Source organism: Aspergillus steynii (genome assembly GCF_002849105.1).
Source record: "Aspergillus steynii IBT 23096 chromosome Unknown P170scaffold_2, whole genome shotgun sequence".
Classification (NCBI taxonomy): Eukaryota; Fungi; Ascomycota; class Eurotiomycetes; order Eurotiales; family Aspergillaceae; genus Aspergillus; species Aspergillus steynii.
In genome coordinates this window covers 2,656,521-2,682,802 of record NW_020194399.1, presented here as the reverse complement: position 1 = coordinate 2,682,802, position 26,282 = coordinate 2,656,521, and the positions used below count along the sequence as shown (strand labels likewise).

The 26,282-nt window shown below is 53.3% G+C and overlaps 5 protein-coding genes across 5 annotated transcripts; 3 read left to right on the top strand and 2 right to left on the bottom strand.

The window, feature by feature from the left end:
- Positions 1 to 4,481: 4,481 nt before the first annotated feature.
- P170DRAFT_434060 (pentafunctional protein ARO1) lies at positions 4,482 to 9,810 on the bottom strand. The gene is made up of 2 exons (XM_024848632.1): positions 4,775 to 9,810; positions 4,482 to 4,719 (listed from the first exon to the last, which is right to left on the bottom strand). Exons 1-2 carry the CDS (start codon positions 9,449 to 9,451, stop codon positions 4,651 to 4,653), a joined length of 4,746 nt encoding a protein of 1,581 aa, XP_024707572.1. The 5' UTR covers positions 9,452 to 9,810; the 3' UTR covers positions 4,482 to 4,650.
- A 4,267-nt stretch (positions 9,811 to 14,077) lies between these two features.
- On the top strand, positions 14,078 to 17,992 carry P170DRAFT_402280 (putative intracellular protein transport protein (UsoA)). Its single transcript, XM_024846416.1, has 6 exons — positions 14,078 to 14,450; positions 14,509 to 14,559; positions 14,609 to 14,804; positions 14,875 to 15,338; positions 15,390 to 17,711; positions 17,767 to 17,992. Exons 1-6 carry the CDS (start codon positions 14,175 to 14,177, stop codon positions 17,842 to 17,844), a joined length of 3,387 nt encoding a protein of 1,128 aa, XP_024707571.1. The 5' UTR covers positions 14,078 to 14,174; the 3' UTR covers positions 17,845 to 17,992.
- A 383-nt stretch (positions 17,993 to 18,375) lies between these two features.
- On the top strand, positions 18,376 to 21,836 carry P170DRAFT_507100 (isoleucine--tRNA ligase ILS1). Its single transcript, XM_024854448.1, has 2 exons — positions 18,376 to 18,845; positions 18,969 to 21,836. The coding sequence occupies exons 1-2, from the start codon at positions 18,417 to 18,419 to the stop codon at positions 21,771 to 21,773; spliced, it is 3,234 nt and encodes a 1,077-aa protein (XP_024707570.1). The 5' UTR covers positions 18,376 to 18,416; the 3' UTR covers positions 21,774 to 21,836.
- Positions 21,837 to 22,049: 213 nt separating this feature from the next.
- On the bottom strand, positions 22,050 to 22,356 carry P170DRAFT_472173 (uncharacterized protein; the record flags this gene model as incomplete). The annotated part of the gene is made up of 3 exons (XM_024852919.1): positions 22,050 to 22,070; positions 22,135 to 22,230; positions 22,291 to 22,356. 3 exons carry the CDS (start codon positions 22,354 to 22,356, stop codon positions 22,050 to 22,052), a joined length of 183 nt encoding a protein of 60 aa, XP_024707569.1.
- A 166-nt stretch (positions 22,357 to 22,522) lies between these two features.
- P170DRAFT_434056 (Sfi1 family protein) lies at positions 22,523 to 26,233 on the top strand. Its single transcript, XM_024848631.1, has 2 exons — positions 22,523 to 22,746; positions 22,843 to 26,233. Exons 1-2 carry the CDS (start codon positions 22,683 to 22,685, stop codon positions 26,037 to 26,039), a joined length of 3,261 nt encoding a protein of 1,086 aa, XP_024707568.1. The 5' UTR covers positions 22,523 to 22,682; the 3' UTR covers positions 26,040 to 26,233.
- The last annotated feature ends 49 nt before the right edge of the window (positions 26,234 to 26,282 follow it).

Sequence of the window (26,282 nt, the reverse complement as noted above, 5' to 3'; positions counted from 1 at the left end):
GGGTAAACAGGCAAGTTCAAGACGGAGCATAGCCAATGATTCACACCTCCAGACCAGACAACGTGAAGTCAAGAACAAGACACCCCACAGAATCCACTCCAGCCTCAAGCGTGCAAGTCCGTGTCCAACGCACCAGCCAATCCCCAGAGCCGGATTCCTTTCTCAGAGTCTCAGCCCGGGCCCACTGCCAGACGACAGACGACAGCTGAACCGAGTGGCGACTGGCGAGTCGAGTTCCCATCCCACTACCCAGTAGCACCACCCCTAGTGTGTTTTTGCCCCGGACTTTCAAGACTCCTCCTAGTCTGTCGAATGGGATCAGGACCGTGATTCGCTCCCTTCAGCCGGAGCTACTTTGGTCTCTCAATCTCGGACCCTAATAAGCTCGCATGGCCATGCTTCGTGGCCCCCATGTTGTGTTGCGCAGTGGTGCGCGTAATCCACGCTTTCCTTGATTCCGAACCCTCGATTCGGGGAGGACGGAAACCGGGGAACCTGTCTAAGCCATCATTACCCTTTCTTAGTTCCTTACCACTACCCTAGTTCTTGTTTTTTTCCCGGCAGCCTGGGAAGCTTCCCAGCTACCCACTCCCCGATCTGATCCCTTTAGATGATGATGGTGATCAATGCCATTGACTTTTGCGCGTGAGCGGGTCTGACAAGCAGATCTGGCTGGAGTGGATATCTACGGAGTAGATTCAATGCCAAAGTTTCCGATTTCCAGGTTTCTGTCTATTTTTTCCTTTGACCCCCCCCCCCCCCCGAAAAGCCACGTAGCTTATCTCGACGAGATCGTTGGAACCGACACAATCATGATTGTATCGGCGGTGGGTATTGGACGTATACCCTGGCGCGAGTGACGGGGGATTGGCTTTGGGGATTGGATTGGGTTGTTCGGGTCCGATAGGCTTTTCGCTTTGGGTTAACCTCGTACATGCGGTGCGCAACTACATCATGACTTTTAAGGTTCGATCTTGGCCAGAGGGTTTGTTTTTCGGTCTCTACCGGAGGGGAGAGGGTTTAGTTTGCTTTGCTTTGCTTTGCTTGACTTTTGGGTGTGGTACTTTTTGTTTTGTGGAAGTGAAAAAACAAAGGAGAAAGAACCGAAGAAACGGTATCTTATTTTTTCTATTTTATCTTGCTTTAATTTATTTGTTGTGTTTATTTCTCAATCGATGTCCCAGCCCAGCAGGCAGTTTCCTACGTAGCGTAGTCGGTATACGAAGTATACGCCCGGGTAACATCGAATCCTACGGTACCTATCTAGTAGAGCAGGGATTAAAAAAAATCTAACCGATAAGCACTTTAAACGGGGTTGCAGTCGCACGGGGACAATCACACCCGCGCTGCCACATGTCCAGCGACCGAAGAAAACATGGGCATATGCATGGAAGGGCAGAAAATTCTTCTAGCGTCTTAGACTGGTAGGGCGACGAGGGCGTGGACGAGCCTGATTGGTGACAGCGGGGGCTGGGGGAGACTAGCACAGCCACAGCCTGTGCAGGTGTTGATGAAAGAGGGAAGGGAAGGGACAGACAAAAACGATCGACCTTGGGGTGGGGATTCCTTCAGCAAGGGTGGGTGGGTGAGTGGTAGGTTTTTTTTTTTTTTTTTTTGGCGTGGCCTGTGATGGTAATTCCGAGGTTGTAAAAAATATGCAGGTGTGAAAACTGAAAAAAGAAAACTAGCGTGTTTTTCTTTTTCTAAATGCAGCGGTGCAGGCAGTGTGGTAGGTCAATTCAGCATTACGAGGACAGTACGGCAGGGATGTTGGAAATTCTCAACGTAATTACATACAGGAGGTGCCGTATATGCGGTACGACTGAAAAGTGAAAAGTACAAAAATATGCATGAGCAAAAAAAAAGCACAGCATCGAATCAGATCATGCAGGTTGTCTTTCCTAATTCCATCCCATGTACCCGGTCCAAGGCCTTGGCATCGGCGGTTCCGCGCAAAAGACTTTTCCAGAAGCCTTCTAAATTTGGGTCGGCGCACTAGTCACTGGCCCTGCGCTGCCTGTGCGCTGGAAAATTTCTGTTGGGATGCATGAATGGACGCTTCAACACTATTCTTGTCGCAGGTCGCGACATGCTCCGACCATTCTGGGCCGGGGATTGGACAGGCTAGGGAAGAATTTTCAATCGCTCGTCTGATCCTATCGATCGTGATTTGTCTGCTCATTGCATTGCATTGCGCTTTGCAAGTCCGTGTTTCCGAGCTCTCTCCGTACTCCGTATCTACTCCGTAGCCCGTATGCAGGTGGTATCTACATTCTACATGCCACCTCGGGATCTCGTCGCTTAGATCTCATCACTAGTCGCCTTTGGGAAACGTTTACGACAATATAGTACTACGACTACGGAGTAGGACTGCTGCCTCCTTCAGCTGCGAAAATTCTGCGTTGCCCTGCTTGCCCGGTTCAATGCGACCGTTCAGCTTGGATGTCTGCCCTCCGTCGGAGTACTCACTTCCTAGTCAGGATGTGTAACTCCCGTAGCGACGGAGTAGAACATCCCGGAACTTTTCACCGGTCGCAGACCCGAGACGAGTACCGGAGGATAGTCCTAAAACAGTAAATACTGGTTTCTAGCTAACTACGGGGTAGTGGCTACTGGCTACATGGAGGAGGTTTTGAATATCACTAAAATCGGGATATGTTATCGATATGGATATCCATACCTGTCATGTCCACTATCTGTCCCTCCCCGCAGACCGATTCCTAACACAAACCCGAAAAAAAAGGGCGCAGGCTGGGTCGTTCTCAGAGAAAAAAAAATTTTTCCCCCTCGGCCCGGTCGATCAACGATCGGGACACGGCAAAGAGCCAGACTGACGGACTCAGCCACACTCCCGGCTATCAGAGCCGAGGGTTATGCACCATCCCTTCCTGCCGCGTGATAGGTCGCAGGGCTAACTGGCAAGTTGCGACAAGAAATGCAGGACAGCTAGTGAGTGACTAGGGCACAGGCTAGGGGGGCAGATATCTGCATTGTCCTGGCACTTCTGCCCAACCATGAGTCAATGATCCTTCCGGGGCGGAATTTGATGATCGGTTCGCGACCGAGCGACCGGTCGGGCGGCCGTTGGATTTAGTTTGAACCACGAGGACACTGTCTCACTTTTTAGTTTTTTTTAGTGTCTTTGTTTTTGTCTTGACACCTTCGCTTGCATGGGGTTTGGTTGGTTCTAAATGAAGCGTGTTGAGACATGGGTTGTTTCTGGTGTGTATCACTTACGAGTACAACTTGGATTGGAGGGATGGTTTACGATGGACTGTGGATGGGGTTTATTTATAGTATACTAGGGACTCCTATGGAGTATGTACTGCGTAAGTGGTGTGCTCCTACGGGAGGTTTCATATCGCTCCCATTGCTGCAAAAGGAATGATTCGATATGCCGGGCTGCGTACTCCATCCCCCGTAATAATGACTCCTATGGAAAATGGGGAGCTCGGCGCGGGCATTGGCCAAATGTCACTCCATCAGATACGCGCGCAGTGGGGACGTGGAGGACAGAGGGCTCCATGATCATCCGTCCACCCATCAATCACCAAGTCGAGTCTTCCCACCCCATCGCCTTAGTGCTATTGAATTTCTCACCCGATCAGGAATCTATCATCCATCGACTGATCCAGATGCGATCTGCACCGCGCATTCCCTGCGCAAGCGACCGCGAGACGGGAGAAGGGGAAAACTCCGTCCAAAGTTAGATGGGAAAAATTTTTTTCTCGCCCTAGAACTCGGACAGGGAATGTAGCCTTCCTGCATGTCCTGCAGCGTAAGCACCTACGCGATGGGTTCCGGCGTTCTGGACTCTCCGTTCGTCGTTGGCTGCACTGCCCGCCTAGGGCCTGGAACCGACAGGCTCGGCCGGTCGGAGTCCAGACCGGCACGTCGGATTCTTGGTATTGCTGACAGGGCTATCGAATATCGATCTACTCCGGTGTAGTAAATGGTAATCGTTTGTGATCGTCAAGAATGAGATGAGTTGATGCTGAGAGGATCTCTCGAAGCGACGAAGCGAGCAGGTTGGGACTGCACTTGGGAGGTCACCTGTCTCGGTCATGTGAAACATTCGCGGCCTGAGATGCTATTAATAGATCGGAGGTGATTCCTCTTACTCGCGCCGACAGTCCTTATCACCATATCGCTTCGAAAGCCTCATGTCGTGGTATGAGAGCCGCGCGGGTTGGAGTCTCACCTGACTCGCTTGCTGCGATTTCGGCCTCGGTTTCGGCGATACAGACCGGATCGAGTCCGTACGGAGTTGGACAGACTACTTTCTGACTGTGACGGGCGAACTACTGCCTGTTTCTGACATCAAGGCAGACACCGAAACGAATCCGTCGACTCATCGCGTGCCAAATGTTGGAAGTGCTTGGGAGCCTCGGAGCGATTCATCGGTCGCGTGACTGTCCCCGTGATCCCTCGAGTCACGTTGGTGACAGAGTCTCTACTAACTAGGTATCTGGTTCCAGAGATTGAAGTAGAATAATGAATTTTGATTTAGATTAACCCGAAAGATTGAGGCACGAAATACGAGGGACCGAAATGTTCTCAACCTCCTTTTGTTACCACCGATCATCGGCACTTTTGTTGAAATCAAGCCTGCCATCAAAGAGCTAAGCCTCAACCCAGACAACCTCCCAATTACTCGGAGCCGATGACAGCCGCGCGGGCAGCTTCGTAGAGCGGCGAGATCCCAGTCCAGTGTTTGAACTAGATCCAAGTCAGTGGTCATTCGCTTGTGCGTAAAAGAAGAGTCAATTCTTACCTGGTACCATCCCTGCCCAACCAAGACCTCCAGACCCGGGATGGTTTGCCATCCCGCGTCAGAGGCGAGCTGCATCAAGGCGGTTACTGCCGGCTTGTAGGCCATCTCCAGCAGCACCCGCGGGGCCTTCTCTCCGGTCTTGACAATATCTGCGTCGGCCTCCTGCGTGCGTTCGAACATGTGGCAGAGCGTCTCGCGCATGGCGGGATCGATGGGACGGTCGGCGGGGATGGTGCCGATGGCCACGCTGGGGACCGCGTCCAACTTCTCCTCAGCCCCGACGATACGGATGTCGTAGCTGGTGGGGAAGGTCGAAACCATGCTCTGCAGCTTGCCAGCGGACCGTCCGACGACGTAGATGGGCGAGTACCCCATGCTGTGGAGCGCAAAGATGGCGGCGCGAGCGGTTCCGCCACCGCCGACGACGACGGCGCTGGCGTCACCGTTGGCTCCGTAAATGCCGGCGTTGCGCAGGGAGAGGATCATTCCCTGCCAGTCGGTGTTGTAACCCACCAACCGCGCCGGCTTATTGGGACCCTCGGTCACAGGAACGATGGTGTTCACCGCACCAATGATCTCCGCTTCCTGGGCCACTTCATCTAGCAGCGGCATTATGTCCAGCTTCAGAGGAATCGTGACCGAGGCACCTCCGAAATCGGGGGAGCGGATGAACTCTTGCACGTCCTGGGCATTGGTGGTCTCCAGACGGCTGTACTCGTGGGGCAGACCGGTCTGCCCGAAGAGCGTGTTGTGCAGGGCAGGCGAGCGCGAGGCTGACACGGGGCTACCGAAGATGGCGAACTTCTTCTGCTTGATCTCGCCCATCAGGGACAATCCCCGGCGGATCTCGCTTGCAGATAGCTGACCCGGCGCAGCCTTGAAGGGAAGGCTGGGGTGGGACACGGGGGTCATGAAGCCGTTCAGGATGCGGCTGAGCTGTCCGTTATCGCCCATGTTGATGGCGATGACCGGGACATCGTGGGCTTCCTCGGCCCAGTTCTTGAACTTGCGGAGCGCCGCGTTGTCATCCAGATCCTTGGCAACTCCCACGAGCTTGATAACATCACCGTACTCAAGCGCCCGGTTGTAGTGCTTCATCCAGGACATGTTGGCCCAGGAAAGTTCGCCCTTGGGGTCGTGGTGGGAGGCAATGATCTTCGAGTGGCCCTTGATCTCCGTGACAGCACGGAGCATCTCGTCGGGGAAAGCGATCTCGAGGTCGACGAATTCGCTGCCAGATCGCACGGCGAGTCTGTACAGATCCATAGCGGCCTCGTGAGCATCGTCAGGGAAACGACCACCCTGACTCTTGGTTCGGATGGTGAAGATCAGAGGAAGCGAAACGCGACTGCGCAGGAAAGACATTTGTTCGGCCACGTAGTCAACGGAGGGAATTTCGCTGTCCGAAGCGGGGTCCTTCAACAGATCGACTCGTAGTTCCACCGCGTCAGAGCCCACGCACGCTTCTCCTAGGATGTCACTGGCTTGCCGAAGGTCAGGCAAAGTCAAAGACACGAAGAAGGATTGAGGTTTGCGCCTGATGAGGCTGAGGTTGTCCACCTGGCCGGTGACAACCTTCATGAACCGAGTGAAATCCTCGGACGCCCGAGCCAGGCCACCGGAGCTGGCGTGTTGGCTGTAGTATTGGATGTTGCTACATTCCTGGAACCAGGGCTTCCGGCGCAGCCAGACGCCCATCATATCCTCAACGTAGGCCGGACGGGTTTTGTCGATCGAAAGGAAATCCATGACCTGCTTGATATCACGCATGATAAGCATCACATTTCCCTTGGTCTTGTGGTAATCGACGAGCAGCTTTCTGGCCTCGGGCATTTCAACCACGCCTCCACCGCAAGCGAAGACATAGCCGGTTGAGCGTTCTTTCAGAGTACGCTGCAGGAGACTAAGTTCAGCATCGCGGAAGCCTTGCCAGCCACGCTCCTTGATGATGTCTGGAATGGTTAAGCCCTCGTTCTGCTCGAGTTCGGTGTCCAGGTCCACGAAGGTCCGGTTCAGTGTCTTCGCGACCCATTGTCCAGTGGTGGTCTTGCCGGCACCCCGCATACCGATGATGATCACGGAGGCACTGCTCTTCTCAGCGCGAGTGAGGACGGAGGCCTCGTCCTCCGCCAGCTCTTTACCTTCCAGGCGGACAGAGAACATCTGTCTGAGAGTATCCCACCAGCCAGGCCATGTCTTGCCGACGCACTCCTTCTCAAGAATGAGAGTCGGTTGAGGGGTCACGAGCGACAGAACGCTGAAGCTGAAGGCAACACGGTGGTCATCGTAGCAGAAGATACCACCAGTGGGCTGCCGAAGAGTCTTGCGGTCAATGCCGTCGATCTCAAGACCGTCATCATGCTCCCGGCAGATAACGCCGAATTTGGCAAGCTCGTCCTTCATGGCCTTGATTCGGTTACATTCCTTCACACGCTGGTTGGCAATTCCGTAGATGCGAGTTGTGTGGTTGTCACCATCGCCGCGGGCAACCGCCGCAAGTACGGAGGCAGTCAGGAACGCATCCGTCATCGGCTCCATGTCAACATTGGGGAGGGGTCGCAGTTGGCCGTTCGCCGGACCAACGACAGTGGTCGAGGTATCGGTCTGCTTGACGGAGCATCCCATTGGGCCCAGGACATCGACGGCAAAGCGAGCATCACCCTGAAGGGACTTCGATCCAATGTTGGGGACGGTGCAAGTGGTGCCGGTGATGGCGGCGATGGCCAGCGGGTAAGTTGCTGAGCTGGCGTCGCTCTCGACGACATACTCGGCAGGGTTGACATACCGGCCCTGAGGGATGTGGTAGGTGTGTTCCTCAGTAGTGGACTTCTGCACATCGATGCCGAAGGATCTCATCATAGCCGTGGTCATGTCGATGTACGGTTGCGAGATGGGCTTTCCGCCCACCAGCTTCAAGGTGACGGGCTCCTTGGCGTAAGGCGCACACATCAACAGAGAGGAAACGTATTGCGAAGAGACCTTGGCGGCGAGGTTGATTTGACCACCCGCAAAACCGCCGGAAGCGGCGATGTTGAGAGGGAGACTGCCCTTCTTCTCGACATATTCAATGGAAGCACCGTTGGTAGTCAAAGCATCGACCAGATCGCCGATCGGCCGCTGCTTCATACGGTTGTTACCGGTAAGGACGCTGGCATCCACTGTGCTCGGCGTAGCGAGGGTTGCAACGGTGGTGAGGAATCGCGACGCAGTACCGGCATTACCCAGGTAGAGAGGCGAAGGGTGCGCTTGGATGTTTCCACCCTTGCCGTTCACGACGAGCACTTCACCCTCCTCTTCCCAGGAAAAGGTGGCGGCGCCAAGTTTCTCCAAGGCGTTCAACATGACCTCGGTGTCATCCGAATGCAACAGGTTCTTGACGCGGCAGGTACCCGATCCGAGGGCGGCCAAGACCAGAGCTCGGTTGGAAATACTCTTCGATCCCGGGGGAGCGCAGGTAACATTTGACTCGGCTGCGACACCGGGTTGAACCTCGATGCTGGGGGCGAGCACCACGCTGATGTCCTCATTGGGGACGACGCTGGCCCTTGGCTCGTAGGTGCGGCCGATGGCCGACAGGAGAACAATCTTCTTCTTGGGGCCGTCGTTCTTCTTGTCCAGAGCCATGTTGAACAGCAGCTGGTCCACAGGGCAGTGCTTTCCGGCAGTCAACTTTCTGATGCGCGAATCCTTCAAGGAAGTAGGCAGGCCATAAGCGGAGATGCATTTGACAATGCGGGAGACGGCAACACCCTTGAGGATTCCGAGATGGCGGGCGAGCTCGGCCTCCTTGACCATACCGATCGCGACACATTCTCCGTGAAGGATCTGGGGGGTCAGAATCGCCTCAATGGCGTGACCGATGGAGTGGCCCCAGTTGAGAAGGTTCCGCAGGCCACCCTCGCGCTCGTCTGCTGAGACAACGTAGGCCTTGTGGCGGGCAGAGGCCAGGATTCGGGCCTTGAGAATGTCCTCAATGCCCTCGAACCGGTGCTGGCCCGGCTTCACTTGACGGCGGACGGCGGTCAAAATGATGTCGGCATGCTCTTCCAGGGCAGCGAATTCCTCTTCACTCGAGATGGCAGCGGTCTTAATCACCTCGGCCATACCATTGATGAACTCCCTCACGGGGAGCGTCTCGAGGAATTCCAGGTCAATGTAGATTTTGGTCGGCTGCCAGATGGCACCGATGAGGTTCTTGCCCAGCGGCGTGTCAATGGCAGTCTTTCCTCCGATGGAGGAGTCCACCATTGCCAGCAGAGTGGTCGGAACCTGCACGTAGCGGACACCACGCATGTAGGTGGCGGCAACGAAACCAGTCAGGTCTCCGATGACTCCGCCGCCCAGCGCAATCACCACCGTATCCCGACCACACGGCGGGCTCTGGCTCAACATCCAATCCTCAATATCGGCCTTGGTCTGTCGGGACTTGGAGACCTCACCGGGCGGGGCATGGTACACCAGCAGGCGAGGCGACGACGCGAGGTGGGCGGTGGCATCTTCGAAGGTCTTCTGGAAGGAGGGGGTATAGATCGACCCGATGTTCGTGTCGGTGATGAGAACGTAGGTGGTCGAGGGGCAGTCCCGGATCAGATCCTTAGCGACATAGTTACGCCAAAGACCAAAATCCGAGACGATGCTCTCCCGACCTAGAATGCTAATCTTCGTAGGTTCGGTCATGATCGAAAGGTGGGGGTGAGTTGAAGCAAGGGAGACGGGCAATTCGCACAGCAGAGAGGAATAACCACAGACTCCAATTAATTCATGCTGTGACTCGTAGCAACAGTACCCCGGAAGTTCGTCCAAATCGTCTCAACAGCGAGCACAGACTCGGAAGACGAGAGAGACAACACAGGGAGAGAAATCCAGGAAGACCGGCGGACGAGTTGGCGTCGGAGAGAAAAATGGAGCGGGGCTTTTCAGCTCAGCCCAAAGGGGAATAACGAACACGATCAGGGGCAGCGAATGGAGCAGACCCGAGCACGAGGCGAGTGGTTCTGACGATGATTGCTCGGTTGCGGCAAGGAGAAGCGGTGGTTGAAGAGGAAAAGATCCACCGCGAAGTTCAATTTCTCGATTGACTCACTTCTTCCCGCTCCGATGTCGCCTCGGCATTGGCCGTCGCTCTGCCGGCGCTCCACCGTGCGTGCTTCCAGTCGGTGAGGCCAGAGATTTTGGTCGATTCTACGGAGTATTCCTCCTTATTACTGGTGACTATCGAGATTGGAGCACGAGTGCCGATCGATCGTCAGCTTCATGGAATTCTTTCGTTCGTACACACCGCAAAGGAAGCCAAAGTACCACGCAAACTCCATCCCAAGTAGTATATGACATGTCATCTTGCTGCCCAATTTTTCATGCCTCTCCCAAAAAACAGGTTGCAAAGGTCAGAGCATAACAGAAAAGTCCAAGACAAAAAGAAGGGGAAAAATAGACAAGAATAGACTTCGGCAAAACACGCACGACCCAAGAAACAGATCGACAACAAGAAACAGACTATAGATATCTAACAACCCACATCTTTCCCTTCTAGTAGCGTCCGTATCCACCCTGGTTCCTCGATCCATAGGAATCCCGATTGGAGTGGCCTCCCCGGGAATATCCTCCGCCCCGTCCGCGCCAGTTGGACGACAACTGCTGGTATCCTTGACCCTGGCCGTAATTATAGTCGTCTCGGCCGTAGTTCTGTCGGGGAGGTCCGCCATACGAGCCTCGATTCTGGTACTGATGACGCCCGTCAGGATAACCCGACATGCCTCCACGGGGAGGTGGTGGCGGGCCTCGCGAGTAGCCCGTGGACCCGGGCATGGGAGGAACCCAGCCCGAAGGCGCATTGTTTCCGGCAGGCTTGAAGTTGGGGTCCAGATGCGCCGCAAAGGGGTTTGGTCGCTCGCGCTCCTGATTGCCCTGGTTGCCCTGGTTGCCGTAGTTCATGCGACCGCCGCGGTTTCCGCCGTTGTTGTTGCGGAAGGGGGCGCCTCCAAACGACCGACCGGAGTTCTGCGCTTTGTTCTTGACGGCCATGATGTCGCCGTAGTCCAAGGCCGGCTCGGGGAATTTCACTCCCCGCAACAGCATGGACTTGTGGATGTGGGAAGACTTGGGGATCGTGTAGTTGACACTGCATACACGGGACATTAGCCGACTAGATCAAGGGCAAACAACAAGGTTGGAAAGGGGAAATGGTCAACTTACGTCAAAGAGCGATCATCATCCAAGCTGGGCATACCGTATTGCTCAAGAGTCGATACCAAGGAGCTGTGCGGAATGTATGTGTCGTTGCGTTCCACCTTGCCCGCCAACCCTTCACTGATGCGTTGGTTCAATTTGACCTCGTGAGTGCTTTGCTTCTTGGAGTAGAAATTGGCGACCAGGTCATGGTACAGCGGATGGCTCTCCGAGATCAACAGTACCTCGGTACCCATGGCATTGCGAAGTTTCTCGTCGTCGGAGAGAAGCGGGTATTTCTTCTCCATAGCAGTCAAGAGTCGCTTCTCGTCAATGAATGGCAGGAGAACGACTCCCTGCCAGGCGAATTTCTTGCCGTTCAAATCCAGCGGGAAATCCTCCGGGTAGAAGTCAATAATCTCACTCTTAGGGTCGCTCATCAGGTCGTGGAAGACTTCGGGGATGGCGTGGTTGGACGAGGCCGGGAGGACGCCCATCAGCTGTTCAAATGGCTTGAACGGCGTTCCTTTGTCGAATGATAGCTCCATATCGCCGATGTCCACGAAGTCGGCGGCAAACGGTGCGTAATGGTAGGGATAATACCACGTCCACGAGGGACATCCCTGGAAGTAATATAATAGAACCCATGCGAGACCTTCGGCATAGGCACGGGCGACCTTGTGGCGGAACTCTTTGTCGGAGGGGTCGACGCCGAATTTTTGCTCGTAGTATCGGTCGGCATAACCTTCCTCCCACAGACGCACGTTGTCGGGGGGCATATCATTGTCGTCCTGCTGTGGTTTGGGTCCATTGTTCGGGGCGTTGCCTTCTTTCTCCTGTTCTTCCGCCTTTCGTTTTCCGAGAACGGACGGCGAGGTCTGCTCTGTTTGATCGCCCGATGGCTCCTGTGCCTCGGCTGCGGCCTCCTCTGAGTTTTGGTCATTGGACGAACCCTTCATGAGCTTGTCTTTGAGGACGGCGGCGGCGCTTTTGTTGGCCATATTAGCCCGGTAGACATTGCCGCGGTTGACCACCATGCTGTGGTTCAACTCTCGAGACTCTCGAGACAAATGCCCCCGTTCGGGAGTTATCAAGTCCAGACCCGCCGCGGAGTGCACGGCCATGTCACCACCGCGAACTCGGGGGGTGTTGATCGCAGGCTGCTGCTCGTACGCCTCATAGTTGGGCGAGCTTCTCCTACGCTTGCTGGCACGCTCTTCTCGGGCCTTGTCCTCTTGTTTGCGTCGTCTCTCGTTCGCGGCCTTTCTCTCCTCCACTTGTCGTCGCCGGCGGAAGATAGCGTCCTCCTGCTTGGCGAGGCCCTGCAGGATAAGCTGGGCTCTCTTGAACTCGACATGCCCATCCTGCGTCAGATATCCGCCCATGGCGGGGATATTATCGCGCCAGATCGCGATGAGAGTGTCGATGCCATTCTCACGAATGTCTAGTGATGGCAAGTGCGGCAGGAAATCGTTTCCTACGAAGAAACACATGAACACCCAATCGTCCAATGCTCGCTCCAAATCGAAAGGGAATGGCTGTCCGGGAACCCAAAGCTCGACAGCAAGATATTCCCGAAGAATGGAGACGTTCAGCCAGATAAACGGCTTGAGCGAGGTGCCTTTGCCCTTTTCATCAAATTCACCATTCTTCTCCTTAGCCTGTCCTTTGCATTCCTCAGCCTTGTGGCCCGGTTGACCACAAAGCCTACATGTCCGTTGCTTCGATTCCTGGAAGAACACATCTTCTCGGAGAACCCGGAAGTAAGGCTCATGAGTCGCAAGTCCCAGCATGATCAAATCGGCGTCCTAAAGAATCAATCAACGTCAGTAATCTTTCTCAACCGATGTATTTCTTGCTCCCATCACATACCAAACCGTAGATAACATGACGAGTGTTGGGGTCGTGCTCCGGCGACGCTCGCTGCGACCTCACGAATTCCATAATCTTATGCTCTCCCTCTCCTGGAACAGTCGCATCGGAAATGATGATTTTAAGCTGCGCAAGTCAGAACGGACACCTCCAAGACGGGGAGACGAGCGCCAAACCTTTTCCCAAGCCGGATCAGTGTTGAGCTTATAGGCAATCCAGTAGCGCAGCGCGGCGGCAAGAATGTCCATGAACGGCGTGCCCGGAGTAATCACGTTGCTATCCCATGTCTTCTGGACAACTTCCTCCTGGACACCCTGATCGCCCTTGTTGCCATTCTGCTTCGCCAGCATTTTCCGGAACTCCTCCTTCTTCTCATCGTTCTCTCGAGCCTCCTGGGCAGAGCGGAAACGTCGTGCGCGTTGCTGGTTCATCTTGGCTCGCGGCGCCACACCATCTAAATGATTTCGGAAGACCCGGTTAGTGATTTCGCGGATTAGAAGACAACCAAGGAGTCACCACATACCAACTGCGATCATTAGAAGCTTCCTAGGACGGACCATGTTCACCACGCGATCGGTGTACTTGAAAATCTCCAGCATCATCTCCTGCTCATTCGCAGGCGGGGGCTTTCCCTCCGGGTGAGTACACGGGTGAACGATACCGTTCATATCCAGGTACAGATTGTCCATTTCGTCTCCATTAGGGTTGGGACGAGTGGCATCGACCGGGATCTCTTCTCCATTGACCTCGTAAGGACGCTCCTCGATCACCGGCGAGATGATCTTGGGGTACTTGTTGGAGAGCCATCGGAACAGCGCTGGGACACCCATGATGATACAAAGAGGCGAACAAACGAGGAGATTATTCAGGTAGTACTAGGCAAGATCTCTGATATATTCTAGATGCCGTTGGCGATGCGCTCCATCGACTGGTTTCCTGAACCGATCGATAAGAATCGCGAATTGCACCGAGCTTTACAACAAGCAAGCGAATGGGTGAAAAGAGGAAAAGAGCCTATCCGAGGGAGCCGAGGACAGAGAAAACGTAGCTATCAAAGCCCTTGATTCTTTGACTGGAGGGCAGATCAAACGACGAGGCCTTGGAAGTTTCTTCAAGACCCGTGAATGAACGGATGAATGAACGGACTCGGTCTTTTCCTTTGTCGCGCTTCCGCCTTGGTTTAGCGGCGGCTTGGCATTTCCCGCAGCGACCACCTAATGATTATTGTCTGCATCGCAGCTCCGCCGACGAACAACTCACCAGTCTTTCCTTTTGTCTTTCTGTTGTCTCTGCCTGTTCGATGTTTATCAATTGCTACGTCCGCGGCCAGCGGTAACCATGATACTACGAGCTACCGGTCGCAATGTTTCGCATCCTCGAATCGCAGGCCCCGGCCAAACAAACGGCCACCGATACAATCAATACTCTGAGCAGTAGACTGCAGAGTGCGACGCTGTTGGAAGACCGTCGGGCAGCTATCCAAGGACTGAGGAGCTTTGCAAAGCTGTATCCTGCCTCTGTCGCCTCTGGTGCGCTGCGACCGTTGATTAGCGGTCTCAGAAATGACCGCGAAGATGTGGACACAATTAAGGTGGTCTTGGAGACCTTGTTGAACCTGTTTTCGCCGGACGAGAATAGTGTCAGTTATTTCCAATTGCCGGTCTTGTGGACAGCGGGTGCTGATTCGCATTGTCTAGCCCGAAGCCTCGGATGAGATAGCTCTGTGGCTGTCCGACGAGTTCACGCAGGTATGCTTCCTCCGCATATGATCTACTGGCTTCGCTAACGAGGCGAAAGCGTCAAGACAACATCACCGCCCTCCTCGACCTCCTCGATACTCGAGAATTCTACTCTCGCCTATATTCCCTGCAATTGATGTTCCAGATTTCGAGCGCGCGACCGGAAAGAACGCAGGAATGTATTTTGACGGCGCCGCTGGGCATTCCGAGGCTAGTCAGTGCTTTGGGAGATGCCCGAGAACCAGTCCGGAATGGTATGATACAAGTGCAGACATACTGTTCATTGAGGCAGCAAGTTCGCTGACAATCATCGTGGATTTACAGAGGCTCTGTTGCTCCTAATCGCCCTTACCCCGGCATCTGAGGAATTCCAGAAGCTTGTCGCGTTTGAAAATGCGTTCGATCTCGTATTCTCTCTTATTGAAAATGAGGGTGCCTTGACGCATGGGTCCGAGGTCGTCGAAGACTGTCTCTCTTTGCTCGCCAATCTCCTGAGACTCAATATCTCCAACCAGTCATACTTCCGGGAAACGGGTTGTGTCAAGAGAGTAGCAAAGCTTCTCTCCGATGTCAACCAAGAACAGGACTCTGGTGAACCTGCTCCTCAGTGGACTCTTGCCCATCGCGATAAGAACATCTGGGGCTTTCTGGTTATAATCCAGCTGTTCCTAGTCCGCGGTGGAATCAATACACCGGCCAATCAAAAGGCGTTTTGGAACAATGGCGTCATGGAGCAAGTGTTAAGTGCTGCTTTTAGCCAAAGGTTCAGCGTCAATGTCACGTCCAAGGTTTGTGGAATAGCCTCACCCAGCGTTGAGGTTCAATGCTGATTGCGACAGGCGTTGGCTACAATTGCGGATCTCATCAGAGGAAATGAGCCTTTGCAAGAAAAGTTCGGTGACGTCGAGGTCTTCTGGGGCGTCAAGCCAGTCGAGGGCGCCGTGAACGGCGATGCAGCGGGCAAAGAATTCCAACGCATCAATGTGATGGAGGCTCTGCTCAAGCTTACACTTGAACCTGCCACTATTCAACTTCTCGACGCACGCCTTGCTGCCTGTGAATGCATTAAAGCCTTTTTCGCTCACCACTCCGGAATTCGCGTTCACGTTTTGCGAAGAGCCATTGATGGCCACATCAGCGGACAGGATGAAATTCCAAACATCTTGTCGGTCTTGCTTACCCCGCCAGAACTGCGAGGGAATGCCGATCCATATCAGACGTGGATGGCCTCTGTGTTGATGTTCCATCTGCTGTTTGAAAATGCTGAAGCTAAGGCGATTGCCATGGAGGTAACCGAGGGTGATGCCGAAAGTGGCGAAGAAGTCATCACCTGTATCCAAACAATCGTGGGCAACCTGGTCACTGGCATTCAACGGGGAGACGACGAAAGAATTACCCTTGGGTATCTCATGTTGCTATGTGGGTGGCTCTTTGAGGAGCCGGATGCTGTGAACGACTTCCTCGGAGAGGGGAGTAGCATCCAAACGTTGCTACAAGAAATCAAGCATCGGGGTTCTCCCTACGTGCTCCTGACCGGTCTTTGCACCGTTCTGCTTGGAATAGTCTATGAATTCTCATCAAAAGACTCCCCGATTCCTCGCAAGACTTTGCACAAGCTGTTAATCGAACAGCTAGGGAGAGATCAATTTATTGATAAGATCACGCGGTTCAGAGAATCTCCCGCGGTTCGTGATTTCGAAGTCCTACCACAGACAGTGGCCGGACAATTTGAAGCAGGGCTTCCCGAGATCTACTTCGATCGCACATTCATTGACTTCTGCAAAGACAACTTTGGTCGCCTGACTCGTTCAATTGACCGCGAGCCTGGTCTTGAGGTTTCGGTCATCACCAATGGTGTTGAGAGAGGGGTTTCGCGTGAACTGGTTGACTCTCTCAAGACGGAACTTGAGGACCGGACCCAATCGATACAAAAACTGGAGTCTGACCTTATTGCCTTGCAAAATAAATTGGAGCATGAGCAACTTGATCACAGGAAATCCAAAGAGTCAAGCACTATGGAGGCCTCCAAGATCAAGCAGATCAACGATTCATTGCAGAAGAATCACGAACAGGAGCTATCGACATTGAAGCAAGAGCAACAGCGCGAAATGAATGAGCTCATGAGACAGCATGGCGATCAGCTGCGAGCCATTGATAATCAACTCCGAGTTGCCTCCAACGACCATGAAAGAAAAAGCCAGAAGATGAGAGAGCACCACGAAGCCGAAGTTGCCGAATTACAGAAACGAATCCGGTCACTGGAATCGGAATTCTCACGCGCCGGGGAACAATATTCGGGCGAGGTGGCTGGTCTCAAGACGACCATTGAAAGGCTGATGTCAGATGCCAACAACCTGAAGGAGCAGCATGCCGTTGAAGTATCGAACTTGAAAGGAACAATTCTGCAGCTCGAATCCAACACTGACCAGAGCAACAAGCAACACTCGGCTGAAGTCTCGGACCTGAACAAGAAGATACAGAGTCTGCAGGCAGAGGTTGATGCGGCTAAACAGCAGCATGAAACCAAGCTTGCGGATCTTACATCGACGAATACATCTCTCCAGGCCGAGCTTGAGTCAGTAAGGCAACAGCATGAAGCTCAAATTACGGAGCTCACCTCTACTAATGAGTCATTGCAATCGAAGCTTGACTCTGGAAAACAGGAGTACGATGCGCAGCTTGCGGATCTCCAGTCCAAAAACGACAGTTTACAATCGGAACTTGATTCTGGGAAGCAACAGCATGAAAATGGGGTTGCAGATCTCAAAACTCAGAACAAGTCTTTGCAAACGGAGCTTGATGCCATCAAAAAGCAGAAGGAGTCTGAGATCGCCGATCTCAAGTCTACAAACGAATCGTTACAGTCACAACTTGACGAAGCCAAGAAGGCCTCGACGCAGGACACTCAAGCCATGCATGACGATTACTCCTCCAAGATTTCTGCCTTAGAAAAACGAGCGGAAGAGGCAGAAAAGAAAGCGAAGAAGGTCGAAGACGATGCACGCAAATCCGCCCAGACACTGGAGGAGGCCCAAAAGGCTCTTGAGAAAGCCAAGTCGGAAGCCAAAGAAAAGGAAGAAGCTCGCCAGGCAGCACAGTCTGAACTGGAAGATCTCCTCATTGTTTTTGGTGATCTAGAGACCAAGAGAAATGAAGATAAGGTGAGCCAGTCCATATACGCGCAATAACCGCACCGTTGACTAACCCATCTATTAGAAACGTCTCAAAGATCTCGGGCAGGAAGTCTCGGATGAAGACGACGACGACGAGGATGAGGATGAGGATGATGATTAGCGTGGACCATGACAAATTTGCATAGTTCTGAATATACCGGCCATAAATCTTGTTTCTATTTGAATTAGCTTAGAATTGTTCATTACTCCCACTCAAGATTACTGATGGGAGGGTTATTATTAGCTGAGAAAAGCTATATTCTATTGATAGACAGCTTCAAACATGAGTGATCTCACCAATCCTAGTCTTGATACTGTTAGTTACTCATACTATTCTATAACTATAGCAGTAGTATGTATGCCGTGTGCCTTGCATCTGGCGTGACACAACAAATATTTTTATTGGTCTTTGCTTGTGAAGTTTCAGGAGCGAATGGTCTTTCTAATCTTCAACTCTGACTCACAATCTCGACAATCCAACCTACCTGAAGTGAATTCCATTGGGAAGCCAGGAGCAGTCGAAGGGCGTGCAGGGCGTGACAGCCTGAGGCGCATCCGGTCGACCGCAGCGACCAAAGCGGCAGTCCGGCGCGGGGTGACTCACTGCCGATTTCTTTTTTATTACCCCGCGGCCCAATCCCTCCTTTGAAGATCGCCAACGAGTGCAGTTTGACGACAGCTCCCCCGCCCGTCATGTCTATCGATTTCCCTGCCGAGGAGGTGAACATCCTCACCAGGTGGAGGGAGATCAATGCCTTCAGAAGGCAGGTTGAGCTCTCTGAGGGCCGCAAACCGTATACCTTCTACGATGGCCCTCCGTTCGCGACCGGCATGCCTCACTATGGTCACTTGCTGGCCTCGACCATCAAGGATATCATCCCCAGATACTGGTCTATGAAGGGCCACTATGTCGAACGTCGATTCGGATGGGATACCCACGGTGTCCCCATTGAATACGAGATCGACAAGAAATTGGGCATGTCGGGTCTGGAGGCTGTCGAAAAACTCGGAATCGAGAAGTACAACGAGGAGTGCCGCGCCATTGTCATGAGATATGCTTCGGAATGGCGTGAGACCATTGACAGACTTGGTCGTTGGATTGATTTCGACAATGACTACAAGGTAGGCCTCCCGTTCCGTTTCTTTTCATGTTGGGTTTCGGGCTGGTGAAAGGATACCCCCGCGAGAAAATATATTCCGTGATGTTTAAACGCATACTGATTCAACCTTTCTGTATCCGTATAGACTATGAACACAGAATTCATGGAATCTGTTTGGTGGGTTTTCAAGCAACTATGCGACAAAGACCTTGTCTATAGAGGATACCGCGTTATGCCCTACTCGACCGCTCTCAACACCCCCCTTAGCAACTTCGAAGCCCAGCAAAATTACAAGGACGTGCAGGATCCTGCAGTCGTCGTCACGTTCCCCTTGGTGAACGACCCCGAGACTTGCTTGCTCGCATGGACCACCACTCCTTGGACCCTGCCTTCGAACACCGGTGTCTCGGTCAACCCCAACTTCGAATACATCAAGATTCTCGACGAGGCTTCCGGAAAGCACTACATTCTCCTTGAATCTCTACTCCGGACCCTCTACAAGGACCCCAAGAAGGCTAAGTTCAAGATCGTCGACCGGCTTAAGGGTTCCGCGATGAAGGACTGGAAGTATGTTCCTCTCTTCGACTACTTCTACGAGGAATTCAAGGACCACGGGTTCCGCGTGCTGAATGCCGATTACGTCACGGCCGATGATGGTACTGGTGTTGTTCACCAGTCTCCTGCCTTTGGTGAGGATGATTACCGGGTCGCTGTGGAGTCCGGCGTCATCGACGAGAAGCGTCAGCCCCCCAACCCCGTGGATGAACGTGGTATTTACACGGCCGAGGTTCGGGACTTTGCCGGTCAGCACGTCAAGGCTGCCGACAAGGCCATCATCAAGCACCTGAAGGGAACTGGCCGCCTGATCGTTGATAGCCAGATTACTCACAGTTACCCCTTCTGTTGGCGCTCGGATACCCCGTTGATCTACCGGGCCGTCCCTGCCTGGTTCATCAAGATCCCTCAGATCATCCCTCAAATGCTCGAGGGCATTGAGGGCTCTCACTGGGTGCCCTCTTTCGTTAAGGAGAAGAGGTTCGCCAGCTGGATTCAGAACGCCCGCGACTGGAACGTCTCTAGAAACCGATTCTGGGGTACACCGCTGCCTTTGTGGGTGAGTGAGGACTTCAAGGAGGTTGTGGCTGTTGGTAGCGCCGAAGAGCTCAAGCAATTGAGCGGCTACGAAGGCGAGCTGACCGACCTCCACCGCGACAAAGTGGACAATATCACCATCCCGAGCAAGCAGGGCAAGGGTGAACTTCGCCGTGTGCCCGAAGTTTTCGACTGCTGGTTCGAGTCGGGTAGCATGCCGTACGCCTCGCAACATTACCCCTTCGAAAACAAGGACCAATTCGAGCAGAGCTTCCCCGGTGACTTCATTGCCGAGGGATTGGACCAGACGCGTGGATGGTTCTACACCTTGACTGTCCTGGGTACCCACCTCTTTGGCAAACTGCCGTTCAAGAACTGTGTCGTCAACGGAATCGTCCTGGCTGAGGATGGAAAGAAGATGTCCAAGAGATTGAAGAACTACCCCGACCCCTCTCTCATCATGGATCGTTATGGCTCGGACGCTCTCCGACTGTATTTGATCAACTCTCCCGTCGTACGAGCGGAGCCGCTCCGGTTCAAGGAAACGGGTGTCAAGGAGGTGGTTGCTAAGGTTCTGCTCCCTCTCTGGAACAGCTACAAATTCTTCGAGGGCCAGGTGGCTCTGCTGAAGAAGACCGAGAACATCGACTACGTGTTCGACCCCAAGGCCGAGGCCACTAACACCAACGTGATGGATCGCTGGATTCTGGCAAGCTGCCAGAGTCTTCTCAAGTTTGTGAATGAGGAGATGGCAGGCTATCGCCTATACACCGTTGTTCCTCGCCTGCTTGGTCTCATTGAAAACACTACCAACTGGTACATCCGATTCAACCGGAGACGCCTCAAGGGTGAGAACGGTGTTGACGACACCAAGCACGCCTTGAATACCCTGTTTGAGGTTCTTTACACTCTGGTTAGAGGACTCGCACCTTTCACACCTTTCATCACCGATACTATCTATCTGCGACTCCTTCCCCACATCCCCGAAGCTCTTCGTGGCGAGGATAGCCGAAGTGTTCACTTCCTTCCTTTCCCCGAGGTGCGCGAGGAGCTCTTTGACGAGGTTGTCGAGAGGAGAGTGTCCCGGATGCAGAGAGTCATTGAAATGGGACGTACCTCCCGAGAGCGTCGTTCGGTCGGACTGAAGACCCCTTTGAAGTCGCTCGTCGTGATCCACCAGGACCAGCAGTATCTGGACGACGTCAAGTCTCTGGAGGGCTACATCCTTGAGGAGCTGAACGTCCTCGAGGTGATCTTGTCTACAGATGAGGCGAAGTACAACGTCCAGTACAGTGTTTCTGCTGACTGGCCTACCCTTGGAAAGAAGCTGAAGAAGGACGTCCAAAAGGTCAAGAAGGCTCTCCCCGCCCTTACTAGCGAGGATGTCAAGAAATATGTCGCCGACAAGAAGATTGTCGTTGATGGCATTGAGCTCTTTGAGGGCGACCTGGTTGTGAAGCGTGGCATCAAGGAAGTTCCTTCCTCCCAGGGCATGGAGCCCAACAACGATGTGGATGTGATGACTATCCTGGATGTCAACCTGTACCCGGAGTTGGCGCACCAAGGTCTGGGCCGAGAGATCATCAACCGCGTGCAGCGTCTTCGTAAGAAGGCCGGTCTGGTCCCCACCGATGACGTGGTCATGGCTTACACAGTTCTCTCGGACCCTGAGAACATCGGTCTCAACGATGCTTTTGACTCGCAGTCCGGTGCCATCGAGAAGGTCTTGCGCAGACCGCTCGACCGACAGGAGGCTGTTGAGGGCAAGGCCCCCAGCGGTGATGACGACCGCATGATCATGCAGGAAGAGCAGGAGGTCCAAAAAGCGACGTTTTTGTTGAAGCTGCTGAAGCTTTAGAGTTTCGGGTTACGTTTGAATGTGCGACGTGAAATAGTTTTTTTTTTTTTTTCATTTTATTTTCTTATACAGATCTCAAGAAATAGCATTATATCTAGAAATTCTAGAGATGATTATCTTCTATGACTTTATCATTGAATCGTAATTAAGGCAATGCCACTAATTGTAAGTTGCTTAGACTAAATACAGCCACAATAGAAGAGAAACAGATCACCGAGGCACCCGACCGATGCAACCGCCTTGACTCCAAAGTTCAATATCCGTACATGTACTTCCTTAACCTTTCTTCGCCGCAGCCTGAGCAAGCAATTCCAGATTAGCGTGAGTTCTTGCTACCCAACCATGAATTACTATTCCTTACCAGGAAACAGTCTTTCAGCTTCATAAACTCTTTCGCGCACATGTCCTTATGCACCGATTTGTAGTCAGCAACGATGCAGTTGCCATATGCAGCCGCCTGGAAATCGTCAACTTGCATCCTCCCAAGCAAGGCGGGTCGGTGGAGAACGGGGCATACCTCGGTCGAGCATTTCGAGGTGGCCTTTGCGAACTTCTCGATGGGTCTCGTTCGTGTCGACGCCATGTTTACTCGGAATGAAGGCTCTCTGATAGGAACTGGAGGTGATGCAATGATGCGACGCTTCAGAAATGGCCCCCCAGCGGTGTTACCTAAGCACATCACCTGACCGCCATGCCATGTTTGGTTCGGCGCGACTCGGGCAAAACAAATCCATCGAGTGCTGGTATTCGTCTGGCTTTGCCAATTTCCTCCCTCGAATCGCGGCCCGGAGGAATCGCAAGCTCTCACGGTGCGTCTTGTCGCCAGCGCCTTGCCTCGCAATGGTTGATTTCGGTTCCCGCCTCCATGACCTACTTGCGAAAAACGCGCCTTAGGTCGTGGATATTTCGATGCCTCCCGTCTCTCGACAGCGTAGACCTCTGTCCTATGAAGACCCGTCGCTTTCTGACGAAGGTGTGTGAATGCGCTGTTCCTATGGTCTCGTCCATTTCTCTCTACGAATTCTGTCCCCGCTCGAAATCCCTGCAGACTAATAGTTCTTGTACACAGATGTCGGCCTTCTCTTCCAGGTCATCACCCGCGCCGAGCGAAGCCCAGAGGTCGATCGCCTTCCCTTCAGAGTCCTTTTCCAAGCATACGACGAGGTCATTGCCGAACATGGCGTCGACGCGGATCCGGGCTATGCCTGCATGCGATTCCTGCTCAAAATGGGCAAGAAGAACATCGTAGGCGATTCTCTTTTTGACAAGTTTGAGAACCTGCTGGAACAAAACGGAATAGTTATAGAATTTGGCGGGGAAAATGATGACGACAATGATGAAGAAAACGAAACTTATGAAGATAGTGCGCCCGTGGTGGATGGTCGACTTCGCGCGAGGGTGGACCGCGACAGTACGCCTAGGGAAGACACGACGCAAATAATCCGACGAAGACGAGCGTCCTTCAATTCGATGTATGACGTTGGTGACGATCCCACGCAAAGGAGCCTTCTCAACCGGCCAAGCTCACGCTCGTCTCTCTCTCGTCTGCCTATGGAGAAGCCCGATTTCACGGATCTCCGACCATCGCCGCCAAGAAATGCGACGACCAGGAAAGCTGCAAACTCACCCGACCGAACGCAATTGATCGCACAATTTATCGATGTGGGACGTCGCTTGATGAGCCGGATGGATCTTTTGGATCCGGAAAAGAATCAAAAGGTTGCCTCGAACGGCGTTGAAGCCAGATCTGCAGTTGACGAAGACCGTTCGAAGCGAATCGCAGAAGCTTCACAATCGCGTCGGCGACAGCGCTCGCCAAGCTCAAAGGCTTCAGATGAAGACGTGGAAGAGTCATCGGCCTCGGACGACCCAAGTGAGACCGTTGATCGACCTGAGGTACCGCTCGAGCTGTTGTATAGGCCGTCGCTGTCAGATTTGCTGCGAGATGCATCGACATTCAATATGTACCGTCAGCGTGCCATCAACCGCCGAATTCTTACGCAATGGCTGAAGAAGGCGATACAGACGCGACAGAGCCATCAGAATATGGAAGTGGTTGCTGTCAACCGGGATCGCCTTACTCTTGTTCGCCAGGCATTCGATACGTGGCACACGATTATTCAAAAAAAGCAACAAGCAGAGCGGACGGAAAAGTTCTTCAAACGCCTAGAAGAGCGTGCTGGTAGGGCTAGAGACCTTTACCTCATGACCAAAGCTTTCACCCATTGGGCTCAGGTGTCTTCTGAAGAGATTGCAAGAACGTCCGCTGCGCGACAGCACGTCCTCGGTGTCAAATACTTCAATGCGTGGCGTGAGATAACCGCCGTTAATGAACTCAAGGCGCAGAGGTTCGCGTTGCGAAGGCCATTCAATGCCTGGAAGAAGAAGCTCCACCAGGTCAGAGAAGCAGAGGAAAAGGCTGTGGTCAGATGTAATGAACAAGCCACGCATAACGTTTATTGGCAATGGTTCTGGTGTTTCTGCGAACGACGCGCTCCACAGTGGTACGACAATTGCTTAAAAAGGCGGTCGCTGTTGTACTGGCTGCGCAAATTTCGAAACAACAGAGAGCGGATCCATGAGATTGACCTGAACAACAAGCACAATGCGCTCAATTTGGCGTGGCAGGCCTGGACTGAACGATCGAAGGCTGTTGCTGCTGGCCAGCAGGAAGCAGTCTCCCGAGAGCGCCGGCAGCTTTTGGAGGTTAGTATTGGGGAATGGAGGATCCAGTCCCAACTTGCACCGGCGGCTTCTCAGGTTGCCGCCATGGTTGACAATCGCATCGTTAAAACGGCATTTGGACATTGGGTCAAACGGGCTCAGATGGTGTCACAAGCAAGGGAGCTGAATCGACAGAGGATCGTACGCAATTCGTGGACTTCTTGGAACGACCTGCTCCGATGCCAGGCTCTGAGTGCGCGAATCGAAGAACGCTTGAAGATGGAAACCATGTACAAATGGATACTGGCAGAGCGGTACCGGCTAATGCAGCGTATTCGAGAGCAGCGAATTACGCGTGATGTCTTTTCCACATTCGTTACCAACGTCCGCAGCACATACTCTCGACTACTCGATAACGCGGAACGACACGAGGAAAAACGAAACAAAGAGCTTCTCCGGTCGAAATTTACCCTTTGGCGCGGTCAACTCTCCCTCCAACACCAGCGCGACGTCGTTGCCTTCGAATTCTATGCACCGCGTCTGGCGGAGGAGTCACTTGTGGCATGGCGATCGAAGCTTGACAGCGTCGCGAAACTTGACGCATGGGCGCGTGATGCACAATATTATTTCGGCACAACAAGGACGATGAAAAAGTGGCGCAAAGCAACAGTGGAGGCTGCGAAGCGGCGCCGCCAGGACGCCTACTCGCAAACTCGAAGAATGATCAAGATCAACCTTGCTTCAAGGGTCTTGGGATCCTGGAGTATCCAAGCTCAGCACGTTTCTGACTTGGAGCAACAGGCTCTGCAGTTCAGCCGAAGAAAATCCTTGACTTTGGCATCTGGATTTTTGGACCAATGGCACGAGAAAGCCCAGAGACAGATACAAGACGCAATCAATGCCGACACCTACTTTTTCCGACGTATCGCCTACAACCAACTGATACGGCTGGCCGAGGTCCTGATAGAATGGCATCGCTTGGGAGAACAGGCAGACAGCGTGTATCACCTGCATGTCCTTGGCCAGGCCAACGTCCATCTTCGGAGACTCAGCCTGCGCGTTTTCCAGATTAAGAGCTCTGCCGAGACAGCGGGCGCCATGAGAGAACGAAGTTTAAGGAGACATTCGAGAGGCATGTTCCGTAACTGGCTCGAGAAGACCCGAATGAATATCGAAGCTCGCGATTCTCCCGGACCCCTTATGAGCCCTGCGAAGACCTATGATGGGGCCAGCCGAGCGGATCAAGCCATATTCGATCCTTGGTATCCATCCGAGACGCCCTTCAAGCTGGGTGACTTTGTCGGCGGCTCTCCGGCTCCTTCTCCCAACCCGTTGGCTACCCCCAACTTCATGAGCTCCCCATCTAAGCGGGCTGCGCGCGCAAGGGTACTGGCCCAGGTGTCCACCACGCCCGCCACCCCATTGCAGACGCCGTTTGCGAGCCGGCTTCTCCGTGCCCGGACGGGGTCACTCCCCAAGACCGCCTCGAGTAAACGGCCTCGCAATGGCCGGGCCAGCTCACTAGGGACCAGCGTCCGGTTCGTCGACGAGGAACCGGAATCACCCACGGACGGTAGGAGATCGTCCGGACGACGAATGTGAAGTCTCCAGTACTTCGACACGTGTGAATGCCTTGCGATTCTGTATTTTCTGGCTTGTCTACTGTGGGTTTAGACTTGGGATAGGCGTATTTTGATACCCTTTCGCGTTGTTCCGACATGTATTCTGCAGCAATATGAACTATTGTTTATTTCTGTTTTTCTCATCATTATCTTCTGTATATAAAGATTCGTCCAATGACACCTGTATTCTCGATCTTAAACAAACCGGAGTAGATCCACGGAC

Excerpts from the sequence above, each read along its gene's own strand:
- P170DRAFT_434060 (XM_024848632.1), bottom strand. The coding sequence starts at position 9,451 with ATGACCGAACCTACGAAGATTAGCATTCTAGGTCGGGAGAGCATCGTC. Across the intron at positions 4,720-4,774 it reads TTGGGCAGGGATGGTACCAG|TTCAAACACTGGACTGGGAT; the intron begins GTAAGAATTGAC and ends ACTTGGATCTAG.
- P170DRAFT_402280 (XM_024846416.1), top strand. The coding sequence starts at position 14,175 with ATGTTTCGCATCCTCGAATCGCAGGCCCCGGCCAAACAAACGGCCACC. Across the intron at positions 14,451-14,508 it reads TTTCGCCGGACGAGAATAGT|CCCGAAGCCTCGGATGAGAT; the intron begins GTCAGTTATTTC and ends CGCATTGTCTAG. Across the intron at positions 14,805-14,874 it reads CCGAGAACCAGTCCGGAATG|AGGCTCTGTTGCTCCTAATC; the intron begins GTATGATACAAG and ends GTGGATTTACAG.
- P170DRAFT_507100 (XM_024854448.1), top strand. The coding sequence starts at position 18,417 with ATGTCTATCGATTTCCCTGCCGAGGAGGTGAACATCCTCACCAGGTGG. Across the intron at positions 18,846-18,968 it reads ATTTCGACAATGACTACAAG|ACTATGAACACAGAATTCAT; the intron begins GTAGGCCTCCCG and ends GTATCCGTATAG.
- P170DRAFT_434056 (XM_024848631.1), top strand. The coding sequence starts at position 22,683 with ATGCCTCCCGTCTCTCGACAGCGTAGACCTCTGTCCTATGAAGACCCG. Across the intron at positions 22,747-22,842 it reads CCCGTCGCTTTCTGACGAAG|ATGTCGGCCTTCTCTTCCAG; the intron begins GTGTGTGAATGC and ends TCTTGTACACAG.